This window comes from Hippichthys cyanospilos, chromosome 8, assembly GCF_059441005.1.
Source record: "Hippichthys cyanospilos isolate Australia breed blue-spotted pipefish chromosome 8, RoL_Hcya_1.0, whole genome shotgun sequence".
Lineage (NCBI taxonomy): Eukaryota > Metazoa > Chordata > Actinopteri > Syngnathiformes > Syngnathidae > Hippichthys > Hippichthys cyanospilos.
The window spans coordinates 18,071,328-18,097,247 of NC_142376.1; the positions used below are offsets into that span (position 1 = coordinate 18,071,328).

General features: G+C 38.4%; 2 protein-coding genes across 2 annotated transcripts in view; both read right to left on the bottom strand.

Moving 5' to 3' along the window:
• Positions 1-686: 686 nt before the first annotated feature.
• On the bottom strand, positions 687-6,391 carry LOC148420373 (uncharacterized). The gene is made up of 7 exons (XM_088421953.1): positions 5,712-6,391; positions 5,280-5,507; positions 5,040-5,129; positions 4,785-4,862; positions 4,150-4,416; positions 3,943-4,035; positions 687-1,343 (listed from the first exon to the last, which is right to left on the bottom strand). Exons 1-7 carry the CDS (start codon positions 5,727-5,729, stop codon positions 1,191-1,193), a joined length of 927 nt encoding a protein of 308 aa, XP_088278079.1. The 5' UTR covers positions 5,730-6,391; the 3' UTR covers positions 687-1,190.
• A 110-nt stretch (positions 6,392-6,501) lies between these two features.
• lrrc1 (leucine rich repeat containing 1) overlaps positions 6,502-25,920 on the bottom strand; it is a 29,793-nt gene continuing 10,374 nt past the window's right edge. The window contains exons 2-14 of the mRNA XM_088421951.1: positions 25,456-25,573; positions 23,553-23,631; positions 23,116-23,205; positions 19,306-19,362; positions 19,098-19,161; positions 18,573-18,647; positions 18,138-18,282; positions 17,937-18,055; positions 16,503-16,586; positions 15,435-15,550; positions 12,951-13,123; positions 10,051-10,190; positions 6,502-7,767 (exon numbers count right to left, since the gene is read on the bottom strand). Of these exons, the coding sequence (XP_088278077.1) occupies positions 7,609-7,767; positions 10,051-10,190; positions 12,951-13,123; positions 15,435-15,550; positions 16,503-16,586; positions 17,937-18,055; positions 18,138-18,282; positions 18,573-18,647; positions 19,098-19,161; positions 19,306-19,362; positions 23,116-23,205; positions 23,553-23,631; positions 25,456-25,573 (1,419 nt within the window). The 3' untranslated portion in view covers positions 6,502-7,608. The remainder of the gene's footprint in view (positions 7,768-10,050; positions 10,191-12,950; positions 13,124-15,434; positions 15,551-16,502; positions 16,587-17,936; positions 18,056-18,137; positions 18,283-18,572; positions 18,648-19,097; positions 19,162-19,305; positions 19,363-23,115; positions 23,206-23,552; positions 23,632-25,455; positions 25,574-25,920) is intronic.

The following is a 25,920-nucleotide window of genomic DNA, read 5'->3' on the forward strand; positions in this document are numbered from 1 at the left end:
TCAAGAAAAGTATTTCAATTTGCCTCAATGTGTTTCAAAAAAGGTGTGTGCAAGACATGCAAATGGGTAAAGCTAATTGGATTTTCTTCTTGTTTTCCTTTTGTTTGTCTTTGTAACAGTAGAATAAATGCACCGAGGGTGTAATGTAATTCACAGAGCGCTTTGAAAAGGTAAACATGATCATGCAGCACCTGTCTACAAATTGTTGACGTTGCCTATGTGGTAGATGAGCTCCTCATTTCTGATGCATTGAATTCTTTTTTTTTTTTTTTTGGGGGGGGGGGGGGGGAATTATCTGTTCTGTCACTATATTTTTCCCTGTCACTGGTTTCACATGACTTGTCGCTCACTCAACCCCCCGCTGTTCGCCCCCTGTCTGCTATCAGTTCCAAGTTGGCTCCTTTTGTTCCAGCGTATCCTCTTTAGTCACAATGTATTTCCTTTCCCGATTTCTATGCTCTCTCTTGCCTCATTCGGTTTTGATTTTGTTTTTGCCATCACTGAACTATACTTAAATTCTTGCTTACTTTGTGTTGCCATCTACTAGCGCTTGGGTCTTGCACTACACACCAAAATTAATATGATGGAGAGAGGTGGCTCCGCTCGGAACCCAAGTGAGCCAAAGAGAGAACAATCTTGCAGAGATAATTGTTTCTTAGTCCAAAACACACCCTGTTGACCTCAAATAGGGGTTCACATGGAGCAGTTGTTTATTGCATTTGATAAATTTAATATCTAGGCCTGCAAAATGTCTTACTTACAAAATAGAAGCAAATATGCAAACCAGCGGAAAATCTAAGATATTTTGATCCAAATCTGCAGTGAATTTTGGATGCATGATACAGTCGCACTTCTTATCAAAGTTAGGGCAGGGAACAGACAATTTTAACTGAGAGCCCGAGTGGAATTAAACAGCTTGAAGTCCCTTTGATGATTTTCTGTAGTGAAACCAGTTGAGTTCTCTGCCTCTGTACTGGGGCCGTACCTCAAATTTTGGGCTGCAAGTCAAATGAGCAAATGGCTAAACTGCAGCTCACTCTGCAAAAAAACTTGCCGGTCTGGTCGCTTGCATTACATCTTGAGGATCCATAGTTTTTCTAAAGTAATCAACATGACACAAATTGTAAATGACTAATGCCACCTGATACCATTAGCATGACTTCCCACAGTGGTTTAAAGTCTCCGTGCGTTCAAGGTGGATAAAACGCACTGTCAAAACATTCCAAAGGGACACTACTCTGGGGAATGTCTGCGTCGCGATGTGCCTCTTTCTTGGCGATTTGCGGCAAGAGCTCCACATCTTCATCAGACGTAGAGGGGTGAGTGAGTATGATCCTTGGGATCTGTCAAAGAAATGACAGGTACCAGATTCAGGATTAAATGATCTCAGATGATGTGTTGCACGCAAAGATAATATATTTGAAGTCAGACAGGACCTGGTAATCGATTCTCCTCTTTTTTTGAAACCATTTTCATTAACTACATGATCATGGACTGTAAGTGCCTAAGCTCTTGTTGAATAAAGCTACATTGCAGTAATTTAACCATGTGTTTTGGGAATTGGTATGACACACAAAACCCCAGTCCATTTACTATTTGCGAAACTGTAAGAATCGCCTTCCAAAGGTTGAAAAACAACCTGGACGCTAATTTAAAATGTCTTTCATTCATTTTTTTTGTTTGTTTGTCAGGATTCATTGTCTTCATGTGTTCACAGTCACGTGGGGAAATCTTCATTTCAACAAAATGAAATAATACAGATGATTTATAAAAAAAAAAAAAAAAAGCCTACTCATCAAACGTTTCTCTATTAATTCAGTCCACCTTCTCTTGGCATTTACATGACAATTCAAATTAAAGAGGACATGTAATGGAAAAGTGACTTTTAAATTGCTTGTACTGTATACATGTGTGGACCTTTGGTGTGTCAGGCCACCAACCAAGTGTGAAATTACCTATTACCATCTAAGTATTTACGTGAGCTACTTACATCAAATGTATAGCGCTGTGAAAAAGTATTTCCCCACTTCCTGAGTTCTGTGTTTTTTGCAGATTTATAACTTGCTTCATAAAATAATCTTTGTTCACCTCATTGTTGCTCCCACATAAAAAGTGCACTGTGTGTGTGTGCACAACGACCATCACATTATTCAAGGGTGAGTCCTTGAAAGGTTTCCATCAGTAATTATGGTTTGCTGGTTTGTTTGGGACCTAGTTTAATTAGTAAAAGGAAGTCAGAGGTTAGGGTTAGGGTAAATTCTTTGTCACTGTTATGCGACAACGTAAATGAGCTCCTTCAGACCTTCACGAAATTGATACGGAGCTCTGACAGACAGTCCAAGCCGACTCAATAAACAAAAGGGAAGGAATGGGGCACGCATGTTTAGGCGTATGAAGGGAGACGAAAAACTATTACACAGAGATTGCATTGTTTCTGCAGGTTGTCTTCCCACCTAGCAAAAGGGTGATTGGTTATTGCTTCTTGACTAGCTTGTTTGCTAGTAATAGGTTGTGCTACGTTCACATGCTCTTTTCATACTCGGGAATAAACGATGACTGAAATATTTCGCCCCTACCCCAAGCACACCTGTTCTGTCTGCCAGCTGAGGAACACATTTAAGTGTGTGTCAAGCCATGGCACAGCTCGGAAAAAACAAACAAACAAAAGAACAATTGTTAAGCTCAGGCTCAGGTGTCTTGGATGAAAGTTAATATTAGGTATGCGAATGGTGAAGTGATTTCTCTTGCGCATGTCTAACTGTGTACCGGTAATGTGCACTTGCGTGCGTGTGTGTGCGTGCGTGCATGTGTGTGTGTGTGTGTGTGTGTGCCTCTACTTACGAATGCCTCTTTTTATGAAAAATTCAGGTTACGAAACGTCTCAGCAGACAAATATTGTCTCTAGTTATGAAAGAAAATTCAAGATACGAAAGCGCACAATAATGGCATATAATATGAGACATGAGACACCAGCACTCGCTCCAACAAGACCGTAGTGTAATACATTATTACAACCCGTGATATCTACCGTATTTGTTACAGTTCATGTTGCATTTTTATAATTTATTAATAGGCCTGCTTGTCCACAAATGAGACACTAGTTGTTTTTTTTTGCACTGATGTTTACTGTAGTCTTCCACTTTTCATCTACACTCATTTCATCCACACTTCCCACCAAAAACCTATACCATAGAACTAACAAACATAAAATTGACATTAGCTACGCCTAACATTGTACATTTTCACATAAAATGCTGTCCCGTGTCATATGTGCTGTATGCTGTTGTATCTGACGTTCTCGTTGTTGGCACGTTGTTAGCACTTTAGCAATGACGTCACACAAGAAGCACTTTGCATGAGCCCAATCTAAACTTAAGTAAACTTACATGCTCAAAATAATCCAAAAATAATTATTATTGTTCCTGTGGGCTTGTAAATGATTACTGGATCACAGGAAATGTAAAAGAAAAATTAACGTAAATTGAACAAGCAAACAAAGTTCTCTCTTGCTCTGGACTCATCGCCAACACACCGCCGTCATCTGGAGGCAAACAAGTGAACTGCATTCATATTGTCAACTGCTACAATTAAAACCGCTATGTTTAATTTAAAGGGTCTAGGAGTGCTTTGTTGATATGTTTTTTTTTTATTATTATTTTTATGCACTAATGTAATTCTGATATGTATTTGTTTACGTTTTTATTAATTTTAATAATACTTTTAATAGTATTCATTGAAAGGGTTTAGGAGCATTTCTGGGGCTTGGAACAGATCAAGCTATTTACATGTCATTTGATTTCCTAAAGCCATACAAAGCATTGCCAATTCGGTTAAGAAAGTATAAATATGCATTTTAATTGTTAATCCTGGATGGACTGGTTTCAAGGGCATCTGGGAACTTTTTAAAATTGTGATGAAAATGAGTATGTGAAAATGGCTTACTTTCATTGTGTTTTTGTCCAAATGCAAATCATTCTTTTTGGTCAAGGCTCCTGCTTCCATCTGAGACCTTCTCAAATCACTCTTTAAATGAGTCTGGGGAAGAAAATAAACAGTAATAATAAAGAGTAAGTGGGGTTGTTATTAAGGGCACCAAGTGGTGCCCTGAGAATGAATGATGGGATTGAAACGCATTCCGTTTCTACCCACGATGCCATTGCCGTTGCACATCATCCCTTCCATTTTTTGGAACAAACAGTCCTCCCCGCCCTCGGCTTTCTGCGACGTGCTTCTTCGGCATTCGGCGCCGTCGTGGCCACACGGCCGCCGGCTCGCAGCATCACCTACGTCATTCGCTACCTCTCGCCTGAAGTGCGTTCCTTCCCGCAACACTTTCATTTTAATGCAGCTCCCGGCATTCCTCAGGGCCCGGACGGCCTCAAGGTGGGTCGCTCCCTGCATGCTGAGGTTGTTGACCTGGAGAGGGACATGAAACTTTGATAAGTGAAGCCTCACAACGTAATACATAAATGCGGCTCTTATGCAAGTGCGTGATCATTTCTTTTTCCACCAAAAGCATACAAGTATTTTCCTCATAGAAGTAAAAGCAGCAATGCAAGCACTCATTTGGAGTTTGTATATGTTGTTTTTGTCCATTATCATGGAAGTAATTTCTGACTTGATCGTTGAAAGAAACTGCAGTAGCACGTTTGTCTGTACTCTAGCGCTCCCTATTGTTCAGAGTGGGAATTAAATCACCATTTGTCTGTCGGCGCTGATAGAAATGTTAGAGGATCGATTTAAAAAAAATACAAACGAGGAGGAGGGAAAAATCAAAACAATACCTCCAGTAATCGGTCTCCGACACGGACCCCTGCTTTTTCCGAGGGCCCCCCTTTTGTGACTCTGGAAATAAAAATACCCTGAAAGGTAATAAGCACATTTGAGTGACAGCTGAGATCAATCCTGCCCACTGCCCTTTTAGAAATGTATTTGTGTGTACCGCAGGTTCCTCGTTCCACATGTTGATATTTTTTTTTCCCTTTGGGGGGAGAAATATGTAGCAGGAAATTAAAAGGCTTCAGTAGTGGTTTACCAACCTCATCATGGTCTTTGTAAGGCAAAGAACCTTTCCCACCAGCAATGCTTATACCTAGTCCGTCCCTTTGGCCAGATACTTTGATCTGTAACTAAGCAGAAGCCAAATTGAGATTAGATATAGAAAATAGCTTCATTATATAGATAGTCTTTTTAATGAATAGAAACAAGAAACAGCTACTGTACTTTCCCCCATCAATTTACATCCTTGAACCATATTGTGACAGCAAATGCGCAGGTACCCCTAATGGCACATGTGTGCTGAGCAATTCTTGAGGTGTCTGCAAAGCAGGCTTCAGATGCCTGCTGATGGAGGGGGGCTTTGAACAGTGGGCAGGGTCTCCATGGAAACAGCATCCGGCATTAACAGGTCCGGGTGGCTGAAATTTCCGTCCCTCTTGAGTGCCACTTCTCTGGTGGCGAAATCGACGTGGAAAGCTATCACTCGATGTCAGCTGTCTAGCGGCTTCCTGTTGATAAGGAATGAAAAGACAGTGAATAGCATTTTGAGGTGACAGCAGAGCTCTGAGTGATATTAAAAGTGTGTGACAGAGTGTAATCACATACATTATATGAGAAAAAAAATATATATATATAGGGGCAAACATGTTACCTGCAAATACATTTTCCAATACTGTACTTTGTAGTGCACAAACTCATGCAGATTAACCCACCTTAGCCGGTTTCTCCATTTCCTTTGATTGGTAACCGCACACCCCATCAGGGCCTGGGAGGACGTGGACTCTACTTTGCAGACAGGCTTTTGCTACTTTGCCAATTCCTGGAAAGGAGCGGTTTTTGCAAGTGGACTTGAGGGATGAGCCAGCTTGATGGCTTTGATTCTCCTGGAGTGGAGTGGAAGACGCCACCTGCTGCTACAATGTGATAATTATGTTGAGGATCAGCTGGTTGATTTTGAATGTCGAAAATGACCCTCAAATTGCTCATTTTACAGATTGTGATGAGCCATCACCAAAGGACACTTTCGCCAAGCTGATTGCCGGTTGCAAAGACCCTGCTGACAAGTGACAGTTTGAGCCACATGGAGGACAGTCGACTGATGTGTTACTTTTATTGATCCCACCTGAGTGCCAGGGTCAAGGGTGGGGGAGTATTTTTTTTTTTTTCTAGACTGACAACTATATGACCAAATGGGTATGTTTGTGAATGGCTAACTGCGAGGCGTTGTAAAATGCAAAGACAAGCGTGATCAAGAAATGATAGTAATACACTATTCACACATAGCATGCAAGATGTTGCTACGTGCAGGGTTGACAAGGCCGGCATTCCAGAAGCATGAGCAAGCAATAGACAGACAGGAAATTAATCGATAAGATACTAGATAACTTTCTCGATGTATCGCTTCGGAACTCTATTATCTTGCTTTAGTCTTTAAATGAAATATTCCCAGAGAAATTAAACTGTTTATGTACTGCATGATGAAAGTCAGTCATAAGAAACACATTTAGTGTTGCACTCGTTTTATTGATCAGTGGTTAAAAGTCGTTCAGATCTCAAGGTTCAAAAATCTCTTTAAGATCTGAGTTTGTGCAGTTTGATCAGGAAATAATTAAAAACAAATAAAACAACTCTTTATGAAACTGGTCCACAAATCATGCACTATATTGTATGTAATAAAATATTTTTTTTAAATGAGATCAGAGAGAGAATGTATACATTGGGATGGAATTTCCAAAATGGCATTTCTAAAGATGCCGTCGCTGTGTCCTTCTGGTGGAAATGTCAGGCCTATCATACTTGTGAACAGTTCGCTTGAAAAAGCCGCAAAAGACACAGCTGTATTTTGGTGTCTACGTACTTAGAAATATTACAGAGCATTGAATTGCATTTCGACATTGTTGAACTGAAGCCATGTGCAGTCGTTCAGGAAGATGCTCAGAAAAGCCTTCAAGGCCAATGTATTCAATGACATTTAAATGGACTGAATAAGATGTGAGTGAATGAGATTGTGTTCATTTCCTTTAGATTAAGAAAAAATGTACCAAGTTCTGAAAGGAAAGAAAATTTAAAAAACAAATTAAATTTGCTATACATGTCTATTTACATTGGAGCTGCCAAAAGGTAAAAAAGTATTCACATGAGACTATACAACAATCCTTAAATCAGTAGATCCAAAAGCTCCTGCTTTTATATATGCCCAGAATAGAAAAAAAAAAAATCACCCAGTGTTTGAAAATAGATATAGAACACATACATAACACATTTATAACGATTTGACTGTATTGTAGCGATTCCAAAAAAAAAAAAACATAGTGCAACTACCTAGTGTCTTTTTTATCTTTAAAAGAGGCATTTAAAACGTTTTTAAACACATCATTTTCATTTGAGCGTTATTGCTGTGGATGTGAATTCAAAACAGGAAGAAGGCACAGCAGCCCTGAGGGACAACGAAGCTTTACAGGCGTTCCAGGGTTCAATCACAGGACGGGAAGGCCACAGCAGGGTTTGTCGGGTTAAAGGAAGGAGGGGGGAAGAAAAGTTGCTGGATTGTGCGGGACGACACGGGAGGTAAAAACACAAATCCCCAAAAAAAATTAAAAAAAGTACTGGTCACACAGACGTGGTCACATTGTCTGCTGCGTTATTGACCTCGTTTTTGTTGGTGTCCAGGCCTTTGGCGGAGTTCAGGTCGTTGCGGAGGTTTTCTGCTGCTTTCTTCATTGTTTTTAGCTCGCCCGGGTGGGGAGTGGCGCGGCGTAGTAGTGTTCCCTGGGAGGACGATGCAAACTTGTGTTAATGATGCATGTGTAGAACTTGCGGTCCATATAAGTGGTGTTAAGGCAGCCAACAGAAACCAGCGTGAAAAACAGTTTGCCTGTAACCACTTTCATCTACGTATGCTGTAGCAAATCAAATAGGAATGAATGGTTAGTTTAAATAATGAGTGTTGAAATACATGGGTTTTTTTTTGCCCCCTCTCAATTCAGATAAAATGCTTCCCAATTATACGTGTATTTTTGCGATTCATAGGCCAACCCAGTCCCTCTCCAACTTGTTTTAATGCATGAATAAAAGAAAGAACCAGATCACAGTAAATACATATGACAGTAATAATATTCAGATTAGTATGAGAATAAAGTATTTATCCACACACAAAAACATTTCAAGGCTCGACCGATTATTCAGTTGGATGATTGTAGTGCCCGTATTGGTCATTTTCAATGAAAAGTCAGCAGAGGTTTTGTCGATTAAAGGCATTTTTATGACTTTTTCATGGAACAGTAAAACGTTCAGTGCTGAGAGTCATTGGGCATGAGAATTTGCACAGGTGGTCTACTAGATGGATGTCTGACTAATTTTTTCAAAATACCCATCCTCTACTCTGATTATAGTTTTGCACACTCTTGGCATTCTCTTGATTAGCCTCAAGAGGAAGTCACCTCAAATGGTTTTCACTTCACCGATGTTTTTTATAAAGGTTAATTAGTGCACTTTCTTGCTCTATCAATGCGGTTGGGACCATCAGTTATGATGAGCAGAAGTCAGGTTAATTAATACCCAGCTGAAAGCCCTGGCAGACTATGGCGTTATATTTGTGCCACAATTGCGAGCACGCAGAAGAAACATTTTGAGCGCAGGAAAAAAACTATTGAGCGCGTAATGATAAGAGTTTGAGCGAGCGCCGATGGATTTTGAACACAGAAAAAGAAGTTGCTCGCTCAAAATTCCTTTTTGCTTGCTCGCGATAGCCCTCTCTCGCTCAACATCTCGCTCTCGCTCGCGATACTCCTCCCTCCCTCGTTCAACATCGCGTGAGCAAAAACGAATTTTGAGCGAGCAACTTCTTTTTCTGTGTTCAAAATCCATCGGCGCTCTTATCTTTACACGTGCAATAGTTTTTTTCCTGCGCTCAAAATCCGTTTTCGCTCGCTCAGTTTTATTTTCTGCTCTCAAAATGTTTTTTGGCACGCTCGCAATTGTGGCACAAATATAATGCCATAGCGGACAACGGTTAAAATTCATATCATGGCAAGACCCAATTCACTAGCTAAAGAAAAAAGACTGGCCATCATTGCTGGAAGAAAATGAATGAAAAGGTCCAAACATTTGACCTGTACTGTCCGCCAAATTTTTGGTAATCAGCATTTTGTCCTGCAGAATGTTGGAATCTGCCTTAAACAAATTCATTTCGATCAGGATCTTAAACATGGAAGAAGTCATGTTTTTGTGAAATGTCATATTTTTTAAAAAAGTGTGACAATACCATGAAAAAAAGATTGTTACAAGAACGAAGACCGTTTGTTAAAAGAAAAAAAATAGATGTTATCTAAAAAAAAAAAAAAATTTGTTGGTGAAATTGACCTTGGGTTTGATTGGGTTATGGTGAGGGGGCGGAGTGTGGATGAAAATTTGGGTAATACTAGATTAGAGGATCTAGGTTAAAATTAGGATTGAGTTATGGTTAGGGTTAAAACTGGGTGAAAGATTACTTTATGGGGTTTGGATTATGTGCACGGGGCGGTGTTTGGATTCAATTTTGGATCATGTTTGGGAATTTGGGTTGGTAAAATTTAGGTCGAGTTTGATGGGGTTATGGTGAGGGGGCGGAGGTTGGATACAAATTTGGGTAAAGGGTTAGGTTTGGGCATTTGAGTTTTGAGTAAATTTGAGTAAAATTATCATTATGTCTTGAGATTACGGATAGAGTTGGTGTTAGGGTCAGTTTAGGGTTAGAGTTTTCAGGTGTATGTGAGTGTCTAAAGTACACATTTTTTCACTCAACTATTTATTACGTTTTTCACATGAGATTCCAACATTTTGTCCATGTGAAAGTAAGATTTTTTTGCTTTGCATTCTTTTTTTTTCTTTTTGCCCTATTATTCTTTTGCAGAGCATTGGTCTTGCTTGGATTACATTTTAAATGAGTGACAGCACACCGAAAACACATTTGCGCCCAGGGAGAGCTAGGCCGTGTCAAACAGATTGATGTGACGTGAAGAGGATTTTGTTGGTCCACAACGGCGACACCGCGCTCTTGAGTTTAAGGCTTACCTTTTCATCGTCTTCCTCCTCGTCATCATCCAGGAAGTGAATGGCGCTGATCCTGTTCATAGCTTTGTTGTCCCACGTGTCGTCTGCCATGTCATTCACCAAGCTCTCCAGGGCTCCGAAGCGGGCGAGATTGTCAGAGCCTGCAGTCGGTTATTGACGACAGAGAGAACGCCATTTATATAATGCTGATATAGCAGCGACTGGGCAAATACTAGAACAAAATATAGTCAATATGCATTTGTTGGCTTTTTGGAAACTTGAAATGAAAACTCATTTGTGAGAGCGCCCAAACTGCCAGATCGCACTTTCAAATCCGTTCTTAGTCACAAATTTACAGCAAACGCAATCTTCCCTGCCCCCACCTTGCTTCATTGGCGTGCGACAGTCTCAACACAAACTTCAAAATCAATGCGAGATTTTTACTCTTCAGGCGGAAACAATCTCTTAAAAAACCATGAGAATTACCATGATAATGCAAAAAGGATATGTTAAACTGTTGTATCCGGCAACAAATGAGCCAGCATTGAGGCGCATCTTTATGCCGAGCAGGCAAGATTTTAATGGATGTTAGCCAGTCGCCGCTAAGCCTCTTTAGCTGTCCAATCTACCGCATTTCCAAGTAACATCGTCCAAGGCAGCCCTCAAGGGACAGCACTGGCCGTGATCTCTTACAGGCGCTCTGATCCTATATGGGATACACTCATAATCAACAGATTCTAGCAGGAAGGATCAGGGGGGAAGAACAAGAAGTGGGCATCTACATTTTAGATCATGAGGGCATGAGAGGAAGATGAGGACGATCACTCAAATGTCACTAGGGAGGCAAGCCGACATGTCAGGAGTAGATGTCAGAAGAAGAAAAAAAAAAGTAACATTGTAAAAAATAAATTTCATCCATCTATCCATTTTCTAGAGGCGTTTATCCTCACAAGGGTCGGCATCCTTAAAATTGCTGTGTGAAATGGCTAACCCAGCAGTGGGTCCAAAAGGGGCACCCAGTGCGCTTGGTTGAGGATTTGACACTGCAGGTTGGGTCGAGATTTTTGATCCAACAAGTGTTGGAAAAATATATCTATACTGATGAGTAAAAGCTACCAAAAAATTGGTTAACAGCTTAGGAGTATAGGCGTGGTTAAATTAATACTGATTTTATTACTTAAAATTTTATTACTTAAAACTTATTATTTTATTATTATTATTGATTATAACATTTTCTAATAAAAAGAAGGAAATTTATTGTCAGGGGTCACGACAGTGGGTCACTCACATTATATTAGCACATTATATTTATATTATATTTATATATTACATTATATTTTTTTTTTTACACATTGTGCCCTTCCTGATCGAACCCACCCATTTTTATCCAGGCCTACGTTTCAGTTCATTCTGACCAGGATTTGAACTCACATTTAGTGTCAAAAAACGCAAGTTAACCACTGAGCCAGCCAACCGCCACCGATGACTTCCGAGACTTCAGCCAACCCAAATGCAATCAATACCTTTTTATGCTGAAAGCCTGACAGTTACCGTTCCTACGGATAACTACTGAACAAATCAGGCTGACTATAATGTGCTGCTTTACCCGCCAACATCACACCTGGGGTCCTGATGTCACTTCATCTCATAGGCAAAAATGACTGGGGAGAAATTAGTCTTAAAGTCGCTCATGAGGAAAGCAGTACGCTGCTAAGCATAGTGCAGGTTTAACGAAACTTTGATTATCAAAAAAATAAATAAAAGTGGTCAATCCTAGTCTGTGGTCTGCTCTAATCTGTTTTTAAAAAAAAAAACTGTTCTTTTTTATCTTTAACAGAATACCTAAAGGTTCAATAGCTGCAGTTTGTAAACACTCCCAAAGAAAATAATTATGCCATACAGCGCAGCTATCACGAGCTGCATGCATTTTGTTTAACTAGTCGATAAGAGGAACAATCACAGCTGCAGCTGAAAAATGAGAAAAAGTGTCTCTTCTGTTTAAGTTTACATTTGCATGCGCAAGTGTTACGTTTCTTGGTCTATGCTCTAAAAGAGGATAAGATTTTGAAAATCAGACAGAAAATATTAGGCACTATTTTACATTTCAAATTTCATTGTCTCATTCTTGTGAAAACCTGTGAGACATCTCGTGGGATTTGTGTCTCAACCAAAATAATTATAATAATATGCTAAATTAATTGAAAACAAATGTAATAATAAAGTTTTCGTTTATAAATAATGTACTTTTACTCATTTATAATGAGCAATGGTGTTCAGTACTTGTATTTTTTTTTTTTTTGCTTCTGCCATCTATTTAGTTTTTTACAGATATTTCTCAAATGACTTATTATTGCCTCAAATGACTTATTCATTCTAGTCCAACGAGTGAAATCTGACTAACTGACTCTGGTACCAAACAAGATGCAGTCGGAGGTTTCAAGCCAGACCCATATTGTATTATACAGTATACATTGTTTTGTATTTGTTATTGTATTTGTCTTCAAATGTACCTTTGGCTGAAAAACAATGAGTGCTAGAGGACCACCAAATGCTTTAGAGCAGGATGATCATTCCTTTCAATTATCAACACTGACTCAGGGACTCATTTGTTGCCTCTTTTTGCAGTATTATAACATAGCTATTCCATTGACAAAGATGCCACGATGTTTGTGGTTGAATAAAATAATAGTGATGCAATGTCCTTAACCAATAAGTACTCTAGGTGTCACTTTTGCATCGTGTTAGAATGACAAGCAGCAAATTTTGCAAGGATCAGTCACAGCGTGTATTTAATTGTCCAGTTCAGTCATGTTCGTTCTCATCGGTTGGTATGCAGCTAACCGTAAGCTAGTTGAGTTCACCCAAAAGCAAATGCTGTAAGTGTATCATACAAAAAGGACGAAAAAAAAATGTATATGTACCTTTGTTATCAGACTCAAAGGGCTGTTGGGGCAGCAGCACGCAGGTGAGAACCTTCTCGCCTGAATCAGGGTCCTCATCCGTCTGAAAGGTGAGCAGGGGTTGCGACTGGTTTTCTGACAGCCACAAAGCCTTCAGGCAAAGCGTGGTCAGAGACATGGGTAAGTGGGCAAGCCTGGTGGGACACACACAGAATAACTCAGCAAAGCCTAAACATCATATCTCATTTCTACTATTTCAAGTGGATGCACACATATATACATACAAACACACACACATATATATATACACTGTACATACACACACCATTTCTAGTACTTTTCAGAGACAACAGAACCTTCATTGATGAGTGATAGATACTATACACAACATACGTAAGTGAGAAGACGAAGACATACTGCATATGACAGATGGTACTGTATACTAGTATCTATGACATCTGATATAGATACTCCAAGCATTTCAAATGGGGTGGGTGGAGGGGTGGAGGGGTAGAGGGGATCAGTAGAGTGCTTATTCAAGATGGTTACAACATACACACCATTAATCTGGCCAAATGTGTGCATATTCTCTGTCACTTGGGATTAAAATAAGCAAGATTCGGATATAAAATGTCCTTGAAAGATTGTCCTGACCATTTGTTATGTAGTGCACGGTATGTTAAAAGTGTTTTTTTTCTTTCCCTATTAGCATGCTCAGTTTACTATCATAAACCTTTATTTGTTATTTAAAATAGTAAAATATTGCCAGATAAGAAAAAGACAGCTTTGGCTAGGTACACACTGCCAATTTCTTGTGAAAGTTATTTTTTTTCCTTTGGTGTGGTCATGCACATTTCCAAATAAATGTGGCCTATATGTGACCAGTGTGTGAATGCTAGATAGCCCAAAGCTGTCCAGCATGCGAACTGAGGACACCGTGACGTAGTTCACAGCAAGTGTGCTTAATGTTAATGTTTACGGATGTACCTGGCTGATGTTGAAATGGCTGTCATGGAAGAGCTAGAGTATTTTCAATCTGATAAATGTAAGGGGTAAATTACCGTATTTTTTGGACTATAAACCGCGACTTTTTCCTCATGATTTGAGCCCTGCGGTTTATAGTCCTGTGCGGATTATCCGTTATTGTTTTTGTTTTGTTTTTTTGGCTAGCCACCAGCAGGCAAATATGTGTATCTGTTCGAGGTTTCAATTTATGGAAAACTATGAAATAGAACTAAAAATATGTTAATCGATGGCTGTGGTGAAAGAATTTTAAAACATATTATTAAAACTATATATATGTTTAAATTGAATAGGAGAATGTATAAAATTTTAGGTAAATTTTCGATGTGCAAGTTTTATATACAGTACACAGTATATATGATTTTATTTATGTATTTATGATTGTGTATATTAATTATGTGCAATGTGTTCATACGTTCACTAAAAAAATCCATCAAACAAAGGGAGCCAAAAGAAAATGCTGTTGAAGTATTTCAATTTTGAACTGTTGAAAATATCCATCCATCCATTTTCTATAAATATGTTGGGACTAAACATGCAGGTATGTTCAGTCTGTTAAAGAGAGGATGTTGCAGACAAGTATAAAAAAATTAAATAATAAAAAAAAAAAACTTCCATGTATCATCTCTTTACATAAACATCTCATGATATTACCTGCGCCTTATAGTCCAGTGCAGCTTATCCGTGACCAAAAAAAACGTTTTTTTGTTCATATTTTGCTACTGCGGCTTATAGTCCGGAAAATAGGGTATACTGAGAAGACGAAGGGTGAGTTTCTGGCAGTGGCATTTTGTGCAATGCCAGCAACTTTGAGAGAGAAACAGACAGAGAAAACACATCTAGCGAGCCCTGCATTGAGTTGTCTTAGCCTTGTCTACTATTGTTTGTTTTGTTTATTTTCCAACCTGCTCCGGCCTTTTTGTGCACAGAACTGTGACGTTTGTCGCTTGTTTGTTACGTGCGAGTCAGACCGTTCAGAGTGAAGTTGCATGACAAAAGTTTGAATATGCATCAGATTTAGGACAACATACCGAAATGGCCTGAATGACATTTAAAAAAAATCTAAAAAAATAGAATCTGTGATGTCCACACTGCCATTAAAAGGTCAGGTACAGGTGCATAGGGGCAAAAAATTGGAATTGGATCACCTCAGGCTGCAGTGTGAAGCTAGACTCCTTCTACTGTAGGTTTGCAATTGAATGCTAGATTATGTTTACATTTGCATGCAAGCTTGTTAAATTTCTTTGTATAAATAGTATGTAAGATTTTTTTCAAAATTCTGTTTTCATTTCGTTCTCGTGGACTCAACCTCATGAAACCTCTCCCGAATTTGTCTCTCGTTCGTCCCAGTCTCGATCCCAAGTAGGCAATTTTTGTGATTCATCACGACAATCCCTAATGGTTACTTGACTAGAAACTTTTGGCAAAAGCTAAAATGATAGCTTAGTTATTCTCCGCTAGCCTACGAATGAAAGAACAGACCTATTTCCAGAAACGTCAAGCACATGCAGCTCCGTTGCTTGCGATAGCTCCGACGGTATCCTCGTCAGTCGGTTCTCCCGCACACAGAAGACATTCAGGCCACTGCAGCCTCCAATCTGGAGAGCAAAAACAATAGGAGCCAATGAAACCAGCATCCTGGGAAGCAAATCAACGACGTCGTATGGCTGTGTAAATGCGGGGGCTCATATCTGTTTGTGGACTGAAAATAATGGATAGGAAAGCTGCTTTTAATCTAAGAAACACGGGAGAAAATCTGCTGGGGTCATTTGAACAGAATGTCCCAGAAATATCAGTGGCACTCTAGTCCAGTTAAGAGTCGATGCAATGCAGCAGTGCGACCTGAAATTAGAAACAATTAGGCTCGCTCTTGATGAGCCATCTAAGCTGACAAGTAATCTATTAATCTGCTCAAATGCAGTGCATTGCGTTAAAAGGTTAAACACGAGTAAAATGCTTCAACAAAGTAGATTAGTGTCAAAAGGGAAACATTCAGGCAAAGGCCTCACAGTGCCAAACTGCCCAACTCAAATGAAAGCCTCCGAAAGAGAAATAATAAGCAATCATTGGGATCTATAAACGTATACCAATGGTCTAGTAGCTCGGCTAAGCACACATCAATGCTGTGCACCACGGTTACAATGTGAGCGTTGATGTCATGCAACGGCCTCTTTGCGAAAACAATAACAATGACATCATTTCTGAGGCTAAGTGTGCCATTATGTTTCTCCAAGCTCTGCATCATTAAGACACAAGACCATTGTACGGCGTTCAGAGGAGCCCCTTACATACTGTGGTTTGGCATCACACCAGCTTCCACTTAAATAGACACTGTTCGAAAAAAAATATCACAAAAAACAAATGAAAACATTTGTTTCAAAATTGGGTGAGAAACTGTACTTGATTGAATGGCTTTAAAACTACAAAATGATTACAGTACCTGCATATAAAAACGAGTGTGTCTGATAAATGTTTAACTGGTAGCGCTTAAGGATAAAGTGAATAGGTTGATGCATTGATATGTACAGTAGTTTCTATTTGAAGACGAACCTCTTTCGGCAATGATGTTAGAAGGTTTCTGTCACAGTTGAAGTTGGATAGCCGCTTTAATTTCCCTATGCTTCTCGGTAGTGCCTGTAGGAACAAGCAAACAGTAAGTACAATCTCATTCATTGCCAATGACGTCAAATATTTTCACTGGGTTGGCAGTTAACAGGTTCCATGATTATAGCCCAAGCACATCTTGGGTGCATCTTAACGCCATTGCTATACACTATCTACAGTGATCCCTCCTACTTCGGGGTCTCAGATATCGCGGTCTCAGTACTTTGGGGGTCTTTCCAGGAAAAATTAAAAATATTTCAAAATAAAAAATAATTTAAAAAATGCGCAAAAATGGAAAAAAAAGTGAAAAAAGCAAAAAAGTACACTATACAGTACTGTATTCATCAAATAACTAAGTAATTTTACTTAATAAATATGTTAAGAATTCTTTAAGCGTTAGAGTTCGTGACGTTTATCTTATATTGAAATGCATGCTTTTAATTTGTTGGGTAGCTTTGCATTTCTGTTTCCTGTTTTACGTTCTCTGCGTCACTCGGCTCGTTACGGTGATGTAGTGAATGACAACGTAAGCTCATATTTATAGTTTATTATCATTCATGTAGATAATGCACGCTATTGCCTATGTTTAGTAAGCGATGCGTGTTTATTCTGTTAATGTGTTCGTTTGTGTAGAGGTTGCACTTTATAGTTAGTAGTTGTTGCAAACCCGCTAATGTCGGCTAAAAATACAGTAAATTCATAGATTAAAGTTCGGCAAGTGTTTATATGTTAGTTGACTGACTTTAAGATTGTGGTTGATTTATTATTCAACAGATACTACATGATACACCATACATGAGCCAAAATAAATGTGAAGTTCAACGTGATGACTTGCGTACTCTTTCACCGGAGTCTTGGTGCAGATAACCAGTCCTGAGAACAAATTCTCAACAAACAAAGTAATATTAGTTAATTTTAATGAATATACAATAATGTTAATAATGTTAATAAGGATAATGTAATGTTAAATAATAGGAAAAAGGAAATAAAATATGCCAAAAATACAAAAAAAAAAAGGATTGTTTATGGTTACTATGGCTATATTGGGGCGTACATAGAAATCTAGGAACTGATACCCTACTTCGCGGGTTTCAGACTTCGCGGGGGGTTGACACCCCCCATTAATCGCGAAGTGGGGGGGGGTTTCAGACTTCGCGGTGGGTTGACACCCCCCATTAATCGCGAAGTGGGGGGGGGGGATCACTGTATATCTTAACACATTGAATTATTGCCTGACATCTTAGTGGAGACATTCCACTCTCCTCTTTCAACAACAAACAAAAAAAAGGTGGAAAATAGCCAGGCCTTTATAAAAGAGGCGAGTACAAACAAAACCTTTTTTTTATCCTTAACAAATACGGTTGAGAGTTCCAAACAAACCTGTATTTGATTCTCTGTGAGCACAAGTTCAGTGAGATTTTCACAGTTGCCAATGCTCTCCGGCAGGTACGACAGCCTGTTCTGATCGGCTTTCAGAATAGACAGATTGCGTAGTTTTCCTGAGGGAAAAGACCAAGTGAGTCATTCTTAGAATGTAGCTAGGAGCACCACTTGACATTTGTTCATAAACGAGAGCTTTACCAATGCTTTCTGGTAGAGCATCAATGAGGTTCTGCGAAACCAGTAAGTCAGTGAGTGCTAGCAGGCCTCCCAGTTCCATAGGAAGTCGTTCCAGTTTGTTTTCAGACACATCCAAACACAAAAGGCTCCTCATGCTGCCTATCTCCTGAGGATTCATTTCAAAGATGCAGACACTTTTAAGATTGAGAAGTCAAACATAGTCCGTTCAAGGCTTTTAACTTCATTAATTTTACCAGATAAAAAATGGATCCACTGCATGCATGTTAAACAAACATCACCCGAAAAATTTACCCCAAAACTACTGTTAAGCGTGACACAATTCTGCAGCACAAATTTAAGCTACTTTGAATGAAGTTTGGCCTTTCAAAATATGAATGGAAAAAAAAGATAAAAGAGGTGTAATAGTCAAGAACAGGAAAAATCACATAGTCTTACCGCAGGTATTTCTGCCAACTGGTTTCCATCTAGCCACAAATCCTTTAAACTGACAAGACAGCCTATTGTGTCAGGCTGTGTGGTGGGAAAGAATGTCACAATGGAATGAGAGAGCAAAAGGATAAATTGACAGGAAAATGCAAGCAAATAAAAGAGGTTTTTTTTTAATCATCAGATAGGAATTTGATTCATTCTTTAAAACAATCAATCAAAATTACTAATACAAAATGTTGTACAACATAAGAAGTAGTCTGTGTATTTCAGCAGACAAAAACGCAACACAACGGCCACGTCACTGCAGTCTGCTTTTGGCTCTTGTGCCAGTAAATCACTCACAGTCACACGATTTTAGATTACACCCTAAAACCCAAGCTGGAAGCAGATGGCCCCCTCCCATCTGTGTGATAAGACCGGGGGAAGCTGTTCTTGAGGAATTCTAATCTACTCTGATGTGATGACAGCAAGGAAATGGGGGAAAAGTGAAGCGTCAGAGAATACAAGTTTCCCAGAATCCAAGAAACTCACCAAATTATATAATTCATTATTTCCTAAATCGAGTTCTTCCAGTCTGTGCAGCAATGACAGTGAACTGTGGATGTAAAGAGAACATAATAGACAGGATATAAGACAGGTTGGAATCTTTAGAAAAATATGCTGAAATGCATTCTTGGACGAGTTCCTTCAGTACATGACTGCGTGTGCAACAAAACAGGCAAATTGAATGAATACTCACTCTGGGAGGAAAGTCAACAGATTTTCTCTGAGTTCTAGTGATACCAAATTGGTGAGGCTGCAATGACAAGACAATGTTTATTTCTAGTGATACCACACTGGTGAGGCTGCAATGACAAGGCAATGTTTATGTAACACGTTAAAATTTCCACAGCACACATAAACATTCAGAGTGCTTTTAAAACAAAGAGAGTGAATGAATTAAGTTAAGCCGCAAAGAGCAATAAAATACCTCTTTGCCATCTTGATGTAAGGAACAGGAAACATTACGGAGGCTGGGCCCATCTTATCGCAAATAGCAGTAGCCTAAACAACCGAATAGCTTCAATGAAGAGCAACATTTTTCATCGGCCACCAAAAGTACAAAGTACAGTACAGTGTTTATCTTTGGGTGGTATTTACTGTATGTACGTCTTGTACCAAATTAATGGACACTTTTACAACAGCCAGCTTTCACTTGAACTGTGCAAAGTCCATCTTGAGGTTGCCTTCCATAGACATTCCAAGGAGGTGATGGTCATATAAAATTGAGCTCCCTAATTGACCGCATGGAAAATTACTACTCTTATAATTGGCAACTGTTGTTTTTTATAACTCTGTGCTTCCTAATAAAATGCATATATCTACAAACACTTCACTAGAGAGAGAATACTGTCAACTTATTTGGTGTGTGGACTTGAGAACTGAGAAAAAAAAAGTCCAGTGAGTTTTAAAAATAGGAACATATCCGCCTCAAAGCTACACCAGAACCATGTTTGTGACACCATTTTCTAAATGACCTTTCTTTTGGGCGCTCTACACACCAACCCAACGATGGGCTACCGTGGCCTTGTCCAGCGTGGGCCTGTTAACGCTGATGGGCTCCGAAAATTCACCATTGCAAGTTGAGATATGAAGAAAAAAAAAACTGAGAGAAATTATGCTGTCCCTGATAAAGGTGCGCATTATAAAGGTGTGGACTTTCGCCCCGCTTGTTTTTTCAGCGTTTTGTCACTCTCAGTTCTCGTTGCGTGCGCTTATTCGCGAGCTAAACATCCACTCAGAGTAAAGAGTTCCGACGGCCCCGACCCAATTCAACAGGCTGAATCGGCCAGAAACCCTTTTCTGACGCCCCGCTACGAATGCCAATGTTCCGACGGTGTTTTGCCAAACAAAGCTGTCGGCCCGCGACGAATTCTGACAGTCGACATTGGCTTGGTGTGTAGAGGGCTGTGGGTGCATCTTATAATTGGGGAACCACGGTAATATAATATAGAGCAATATTCAATTATTGCAAAGTGTACCTGACCTACCACAGCAGTGCTTTGACTGTTGCCGCACTTAAACAGAACAAGCACCCGTATGTAAAGACAGTCTTGAAAACCAGCTACATTTTTTGTCCTGGTGCACCATCTAGTCAGGTGACCGATTTGCTGATCGTATTTACTCGCTAAACACAGCTTGATTTAGTGGTTAGTGGTCTTTAATTAGAGCTTCTCTGGAGCTTTTCAAAAGAAAGGAAAGAAAGTTGTAAACTTCCTTAAAAGCACCAGGACTGTATTATCTAAGAATAAAAGCTGTCAAAGCAAAAAATCTATAGTGGCTAGGTTTTCAAATGAGAGAGTACCGTTAAGGACGAAAGTGTGCCTAGTTTGCTCGTCAAGAAGTAGAAGCAGCAGACAGCTCTAATCGTCGGTTTACTCATGGAATATTGTTGAAGCATTGTCTGTAAATGATTTTAGGAAACTATTGCATGTGCATTTATCTAGATGTGACGTAAATGGGAGTTAGGGTTTGTTGACCTTGAATGGTAATCGCTAGCGTGCTAATGCTCATTCATATTGGTAAAGTTTAGCATAAGCACATTTTGTTGGTTTAAAAATTCATGGATATAGGACGGAATATATATATATATATATATATATATATATATATATATATATATATATGTTTTTTTTAACTCTATCAAACAATAACAACTCAAACAACAAACTTGTTGCTTTATTTGTAAATGTGAAGGGTGTAAAAACTGATGATCATTATATTTACATTTGCTGTCACAAGTGAAAAAGTTCAAGCTAACTATTTGAAAACTAACTCAAACAAACACCCAAGGAGATAAGAAACTACGATACTTCAACATCATCAGGACATCATGTCTCTTCGGTGCCACAGTCTTCATTGTCTTGCAAAGCATAACACATTAAGTGTTTATCTCTTAGTTTTGTTGTAAACTTTTAGGGCATCCGCTATAGACTGATTATTGGCCAGCCCGATCATTTGCACCAATACTCAGCATCAGCGTTTAAAAAAATAAATCAATAAAAAAATCTGACGGCTGATAATAAATCAATTTCAACTAGTTATTATCTTTAAAGGCTATTGGCAACACTGTGTTCCCTCTGGCCTTGGGAACACTGCTTTATTTATTTTATCATTATTCTGCTATTTAGGTGTTTAAGCTTTCTTTAACATTTTTAAGACCTGCTGATAATCCGGCGTTCCCTGAACTTTTTATTCGAAGTGAATTTTACAAAAAAAAAAGGATGTACATATTTTGTTTTAAATTTATTCTAACAAATAACAACATCATGCAAATTTAAATTTAAAATAATTTCTCCAATAAACATCTGGTTAAAGATTTTGACAACAATGTTTTCCCTTTTACCAAAAATTTGTGTCAGCTCCAAATAGGGGTTATCAGCCTCAGTGATTCAAAGTATTCATGTTTATGTTAAAGATATTTTTCCATCAAGCAAAACTCCCTGATGCCATCCAACCCCAAGTGCATCAATCTTATCCTCTTCGAAGAATCCAAAAGATGTTGTTCACTAACTGTTTTCAATAGCCTTGCCTCTTGACGATGAGCAACAGCCGACTCACGGCGTTACGCAAGGAACAAGATATGGGACATGTAAGCCGTACCAAGAAGAACAAGGTGCAAGGGAGAAGGCTTGATCTAAATGTGCCATATTTCATGGCTGTAACCACTGCAGACAGCACAAGTATACGTTCAAGGCAAATTTAAACGAAAAAAAAAAAAGATATTTTAATCAACGGAAAAAGGTACAACAAATGTGAACGACTGAGGACATATGAAAAAATGGTTCTGGATATTCTTAATATTTTTTCCACAGAAGTGCTCGGACCTATCTCACTAAATCCTCTCTCTAAGAAACGAACCTCAATTTTAGTCCACATATCTATTTGAACATCCCTTATGGCAATTTGACCAAAAAGTGCATAGTTGTGTTTTTAAATCCTATTGGAAAGGTTGTACCCGCATAAATTAGATTCATTTGAATTTGCATATTTCAAATACCGTATTTTCCGCAAAAAAGGCGCACCTAAAAGCCTTAATTTTTTTTTAAAGCTGATGGTGCGCCTTATACTCAGGTGAGCCTTATATATGGTCAATATTGAGATTGGGATTTATAGATGGGGAATGAACTGGTAAAGTAAGCTTTACCTGTTTCTTTTATGTTTACAGTTGAACAAGGTTGCTCATATTGACATTGAGCTTAGATGCTATAGAGAGTTTAGCGTTATTATCGGAGTTATTGTTGTTATTACTTTGAGTATTACTATATTGTGATTGACAAAGTTTTAAAATGTGTCATTAATTGAGGGTGCGCCTTATAATCCGGTGCGCCTTATAGTGTGGAAAATACGGTCATTTAAAAGTAAGTTCCTAACAATGTGGTAAAAAGCTTGAACAAGCAATTTTACACATTTACAAAATATCAATAAAATAAATACAGAATATAAAAAAACCAATACATTTTCGTGCTCTTGCTACTGTGCTCATTATATCACGGGTGCAAAGACTTACTTTCCGATGTTATCTGGCAGGACTTGCAATGAGATGTCATTGATGGAGAGGCATGTTAGATTTCGGAGCTCTGGAAAACTTTCAGGTAGCCTGGAAGAACATGGAGAGATGCAAAAAACAGAAAATACTCCAAATTACTCTGGTATATGTGCCTGGTGTGGTACATGAAGCAGCAAGTAAGCAGTGGCATATGCGGCTACAAAACCCATTTGCTCCCGCCTCCTAATGAGCCATTATTTACATATTTTCTCCCTCTCTAAATGTGATTGCTTACAATTTCTTCTAAACCATTAAAGCTTGTCAGGAATGTCATTAATATCTTTATCACAGTAGATCTAACAACACTTTAAATGCTCGCTGTGGTCACGCTTCATACCCAGCAACAACATATTACTGTCTTTTTCATTTCCCATTTCTGCAAATTGCTGTCAAATTACCTTGTTAATGGATTTCCACTGAAATCTGCCACTTGAAGGGCTTTGCAATGTGAAATGGTCTCTGGTATTTCCATAATATCTGCACACGAGGAAAGCAAACAATTAAAGGACGACAATATTGAGAGTTTTTATAAATTAGCACGGCTCAACACTCGCAGGCAACAGAACCCACCTCAAGAAAACATGATGCATAGTATGTTTCTAGTGAGCTAACTTGTAGTATGTACTTTATAGGGTGGGAAAAAAAGGAGGATCAAGTTGGGGGAAGTCGGACCACCGGAAGGATATTTGCGCCACTATTTTCTGCACACACACGCGGTTTTGCAATGGCGGCATGGAAGAAAGGCTTTACAAAAAACAAGGAATAACACAAGTCTGGGATCATATCCATTAAAAATAGTGACAAAAATAAGGAAATGTTTAGTTAATGCCAAGTGGAAAACGGATACCACAGCAGTACTACAAAAAATGCAAAGACTATCTTGACATACGTATTAATGGCCGAATGGTTGATGCCATTTGTGTGCATAAACACTTGCTAAAAATTTTAGTAATCAGGGAAGCTTTGATTAAAGATAATAATCACACATAGTGCTTCCCAAAATAAAGGAAAGAACTTGCCAAAAAGATTTAGGGCTATATTATCCAAGGATATAAAATGTCACTACATTCTATCGTGGCTCAGTTTTAGATGTTCAAACAGGAAGTTATTATAACAAGCAGCGCCACTCTCAAGTTTACGATTAGATATTGTAGAGGTAAATATTGCCTGCAAGTTATTGATTGTAAGGGCGCTATTACATGTACACATGACATTATGTATATGTGAACTAAATGGTAGTGTTTGGTGATCTTAAATATTAATTGCTAGTGCGCCAATGCAAATCACAATTGCTAACCAGTTAGAAAAGGCACATTTTGTTGGCGTCTAAAACTGTATATGTATATAAGATATGAACTGACGATTAGTAATATGTACTCACTTTGATTCACATTCAACCTTAGAAGATTATTAAAAAAAAAAATAAACTCACATTTGACCTTGGTGGATTGAAAAAAAAAAAAAGAAAAAAAATGAAAAAATTGATAGGATAATCAATTTTAAAAAAGATTTGATGGTGACATTTAGGTACCTCATTATTTTTGGTGTGTTGTTGCTCTTTTTTAAAAAATATCACACTTGTATTGGTGTAAATTCAGAAATGACATTATTTAAAATAAATATATTGTATAGTAAGGTCACTATTGTAGTGCATATACACACCACGGCGTTCCTGGAGACAGACTTATCACCGAAAAACATGGCAAGAATAAATGAGAATGAATTATTTTTTTGTTTTGTTTTTTTTTTTTCCCCAGAGGTGTGGATTAACATGCCCCTTTTGCATTAATCAGTACTTAAGAAATAGAGTATTTTTCGGGATATAAACCACAACTTTTTCGTCATGTTTTGAGCCCTGCGGCTTATTTGTGGGTTTTTTTTTTTTGTTTGTTTTGCTTGCCACCAGCAAGCAAATGTGTTTATCTGTTCGAGGTGTCAATTTATGAAAAGATGTGAATCAATGGCTCTGCTCAAAAAGAGTTAAAACAATATATATATGTTTAAATTTAATAAGAAACTGCATACAATTTTGGGTAAATTTGTGATGTGTAAATTTTACATACAGTACGCAGTATATGTGATTTTATAAAAAAAAAATATAAACTTCATATACCATCTTTTGTGTAAAGATCTGATGTTATTACCTACAGTTTACAGTCCAGTGCGGCTTATCTTGTGCTCATATTTTGCAGCTGTGGCTTATATAGTGCAGTGCAGCTTATCGTCCGGAAAATACGGTAGCTCAAAGTTTGGAAAAGTTTAGTGTTCCTGAAGTGTGTGAAAATGTACATTTTTACTTACCATTTCGGGATACATCAAGCTCTACCAGTTGCATGAAGTTGGCAATTTCTGGGGGAATTCGCTGGATCTCATTGTCACTCAGGCTGAGTTTTCTTAACTTCACCAGCTGGAAAAATGGCTGTAAGGATTTTAAAAATAAAGAAATGTATTAAGTCAAATATTAATAATACATGAGAAACTATTCAGGTCACTAGTAATAGAAGTACTGTATAAAATTGAGAAAGGAGTTAAAATGCTCCAAAAAAATGTTTTTAGTTGTTTTAGCTTTTTTTAAATTTTTGTATTATTATTATTATGAGAATAAATATGTGAAATTCAGTCTTGGAAAACCTCACATATGACAAAATAGTTAAAATACCACTCGGAAATAAAAGCACTCATTCAAGTCAGGCTATGTTTACGCTATGTTCCCAAAACCATATCAAATTGTGTACTGTGGAGGGATGCACACCCCTACGACTTTTA

What these genes read in the sequence shown, in the direction of transcription:
- LOC148420373 (XM_088421953.1), bottom strand. An exon ending in GCACACATGTGCCATTAGGG is followed by an intron (nt 5,130 to 5,279) that starts GTACCTGCGCAT and finishes GCTTCTGCTTAG; the next exon opens with TTACAGATCAAAGTATCTGG. An exon ending in TCGGAGACCGATTACTGGAG is followed by an intron (nt 4,417 to 4,784) that starts GTATTGTTTTGA and finishes GTCCCTCTCCAG; the next exon opens with GTCAACAACCTCAGCATGCA.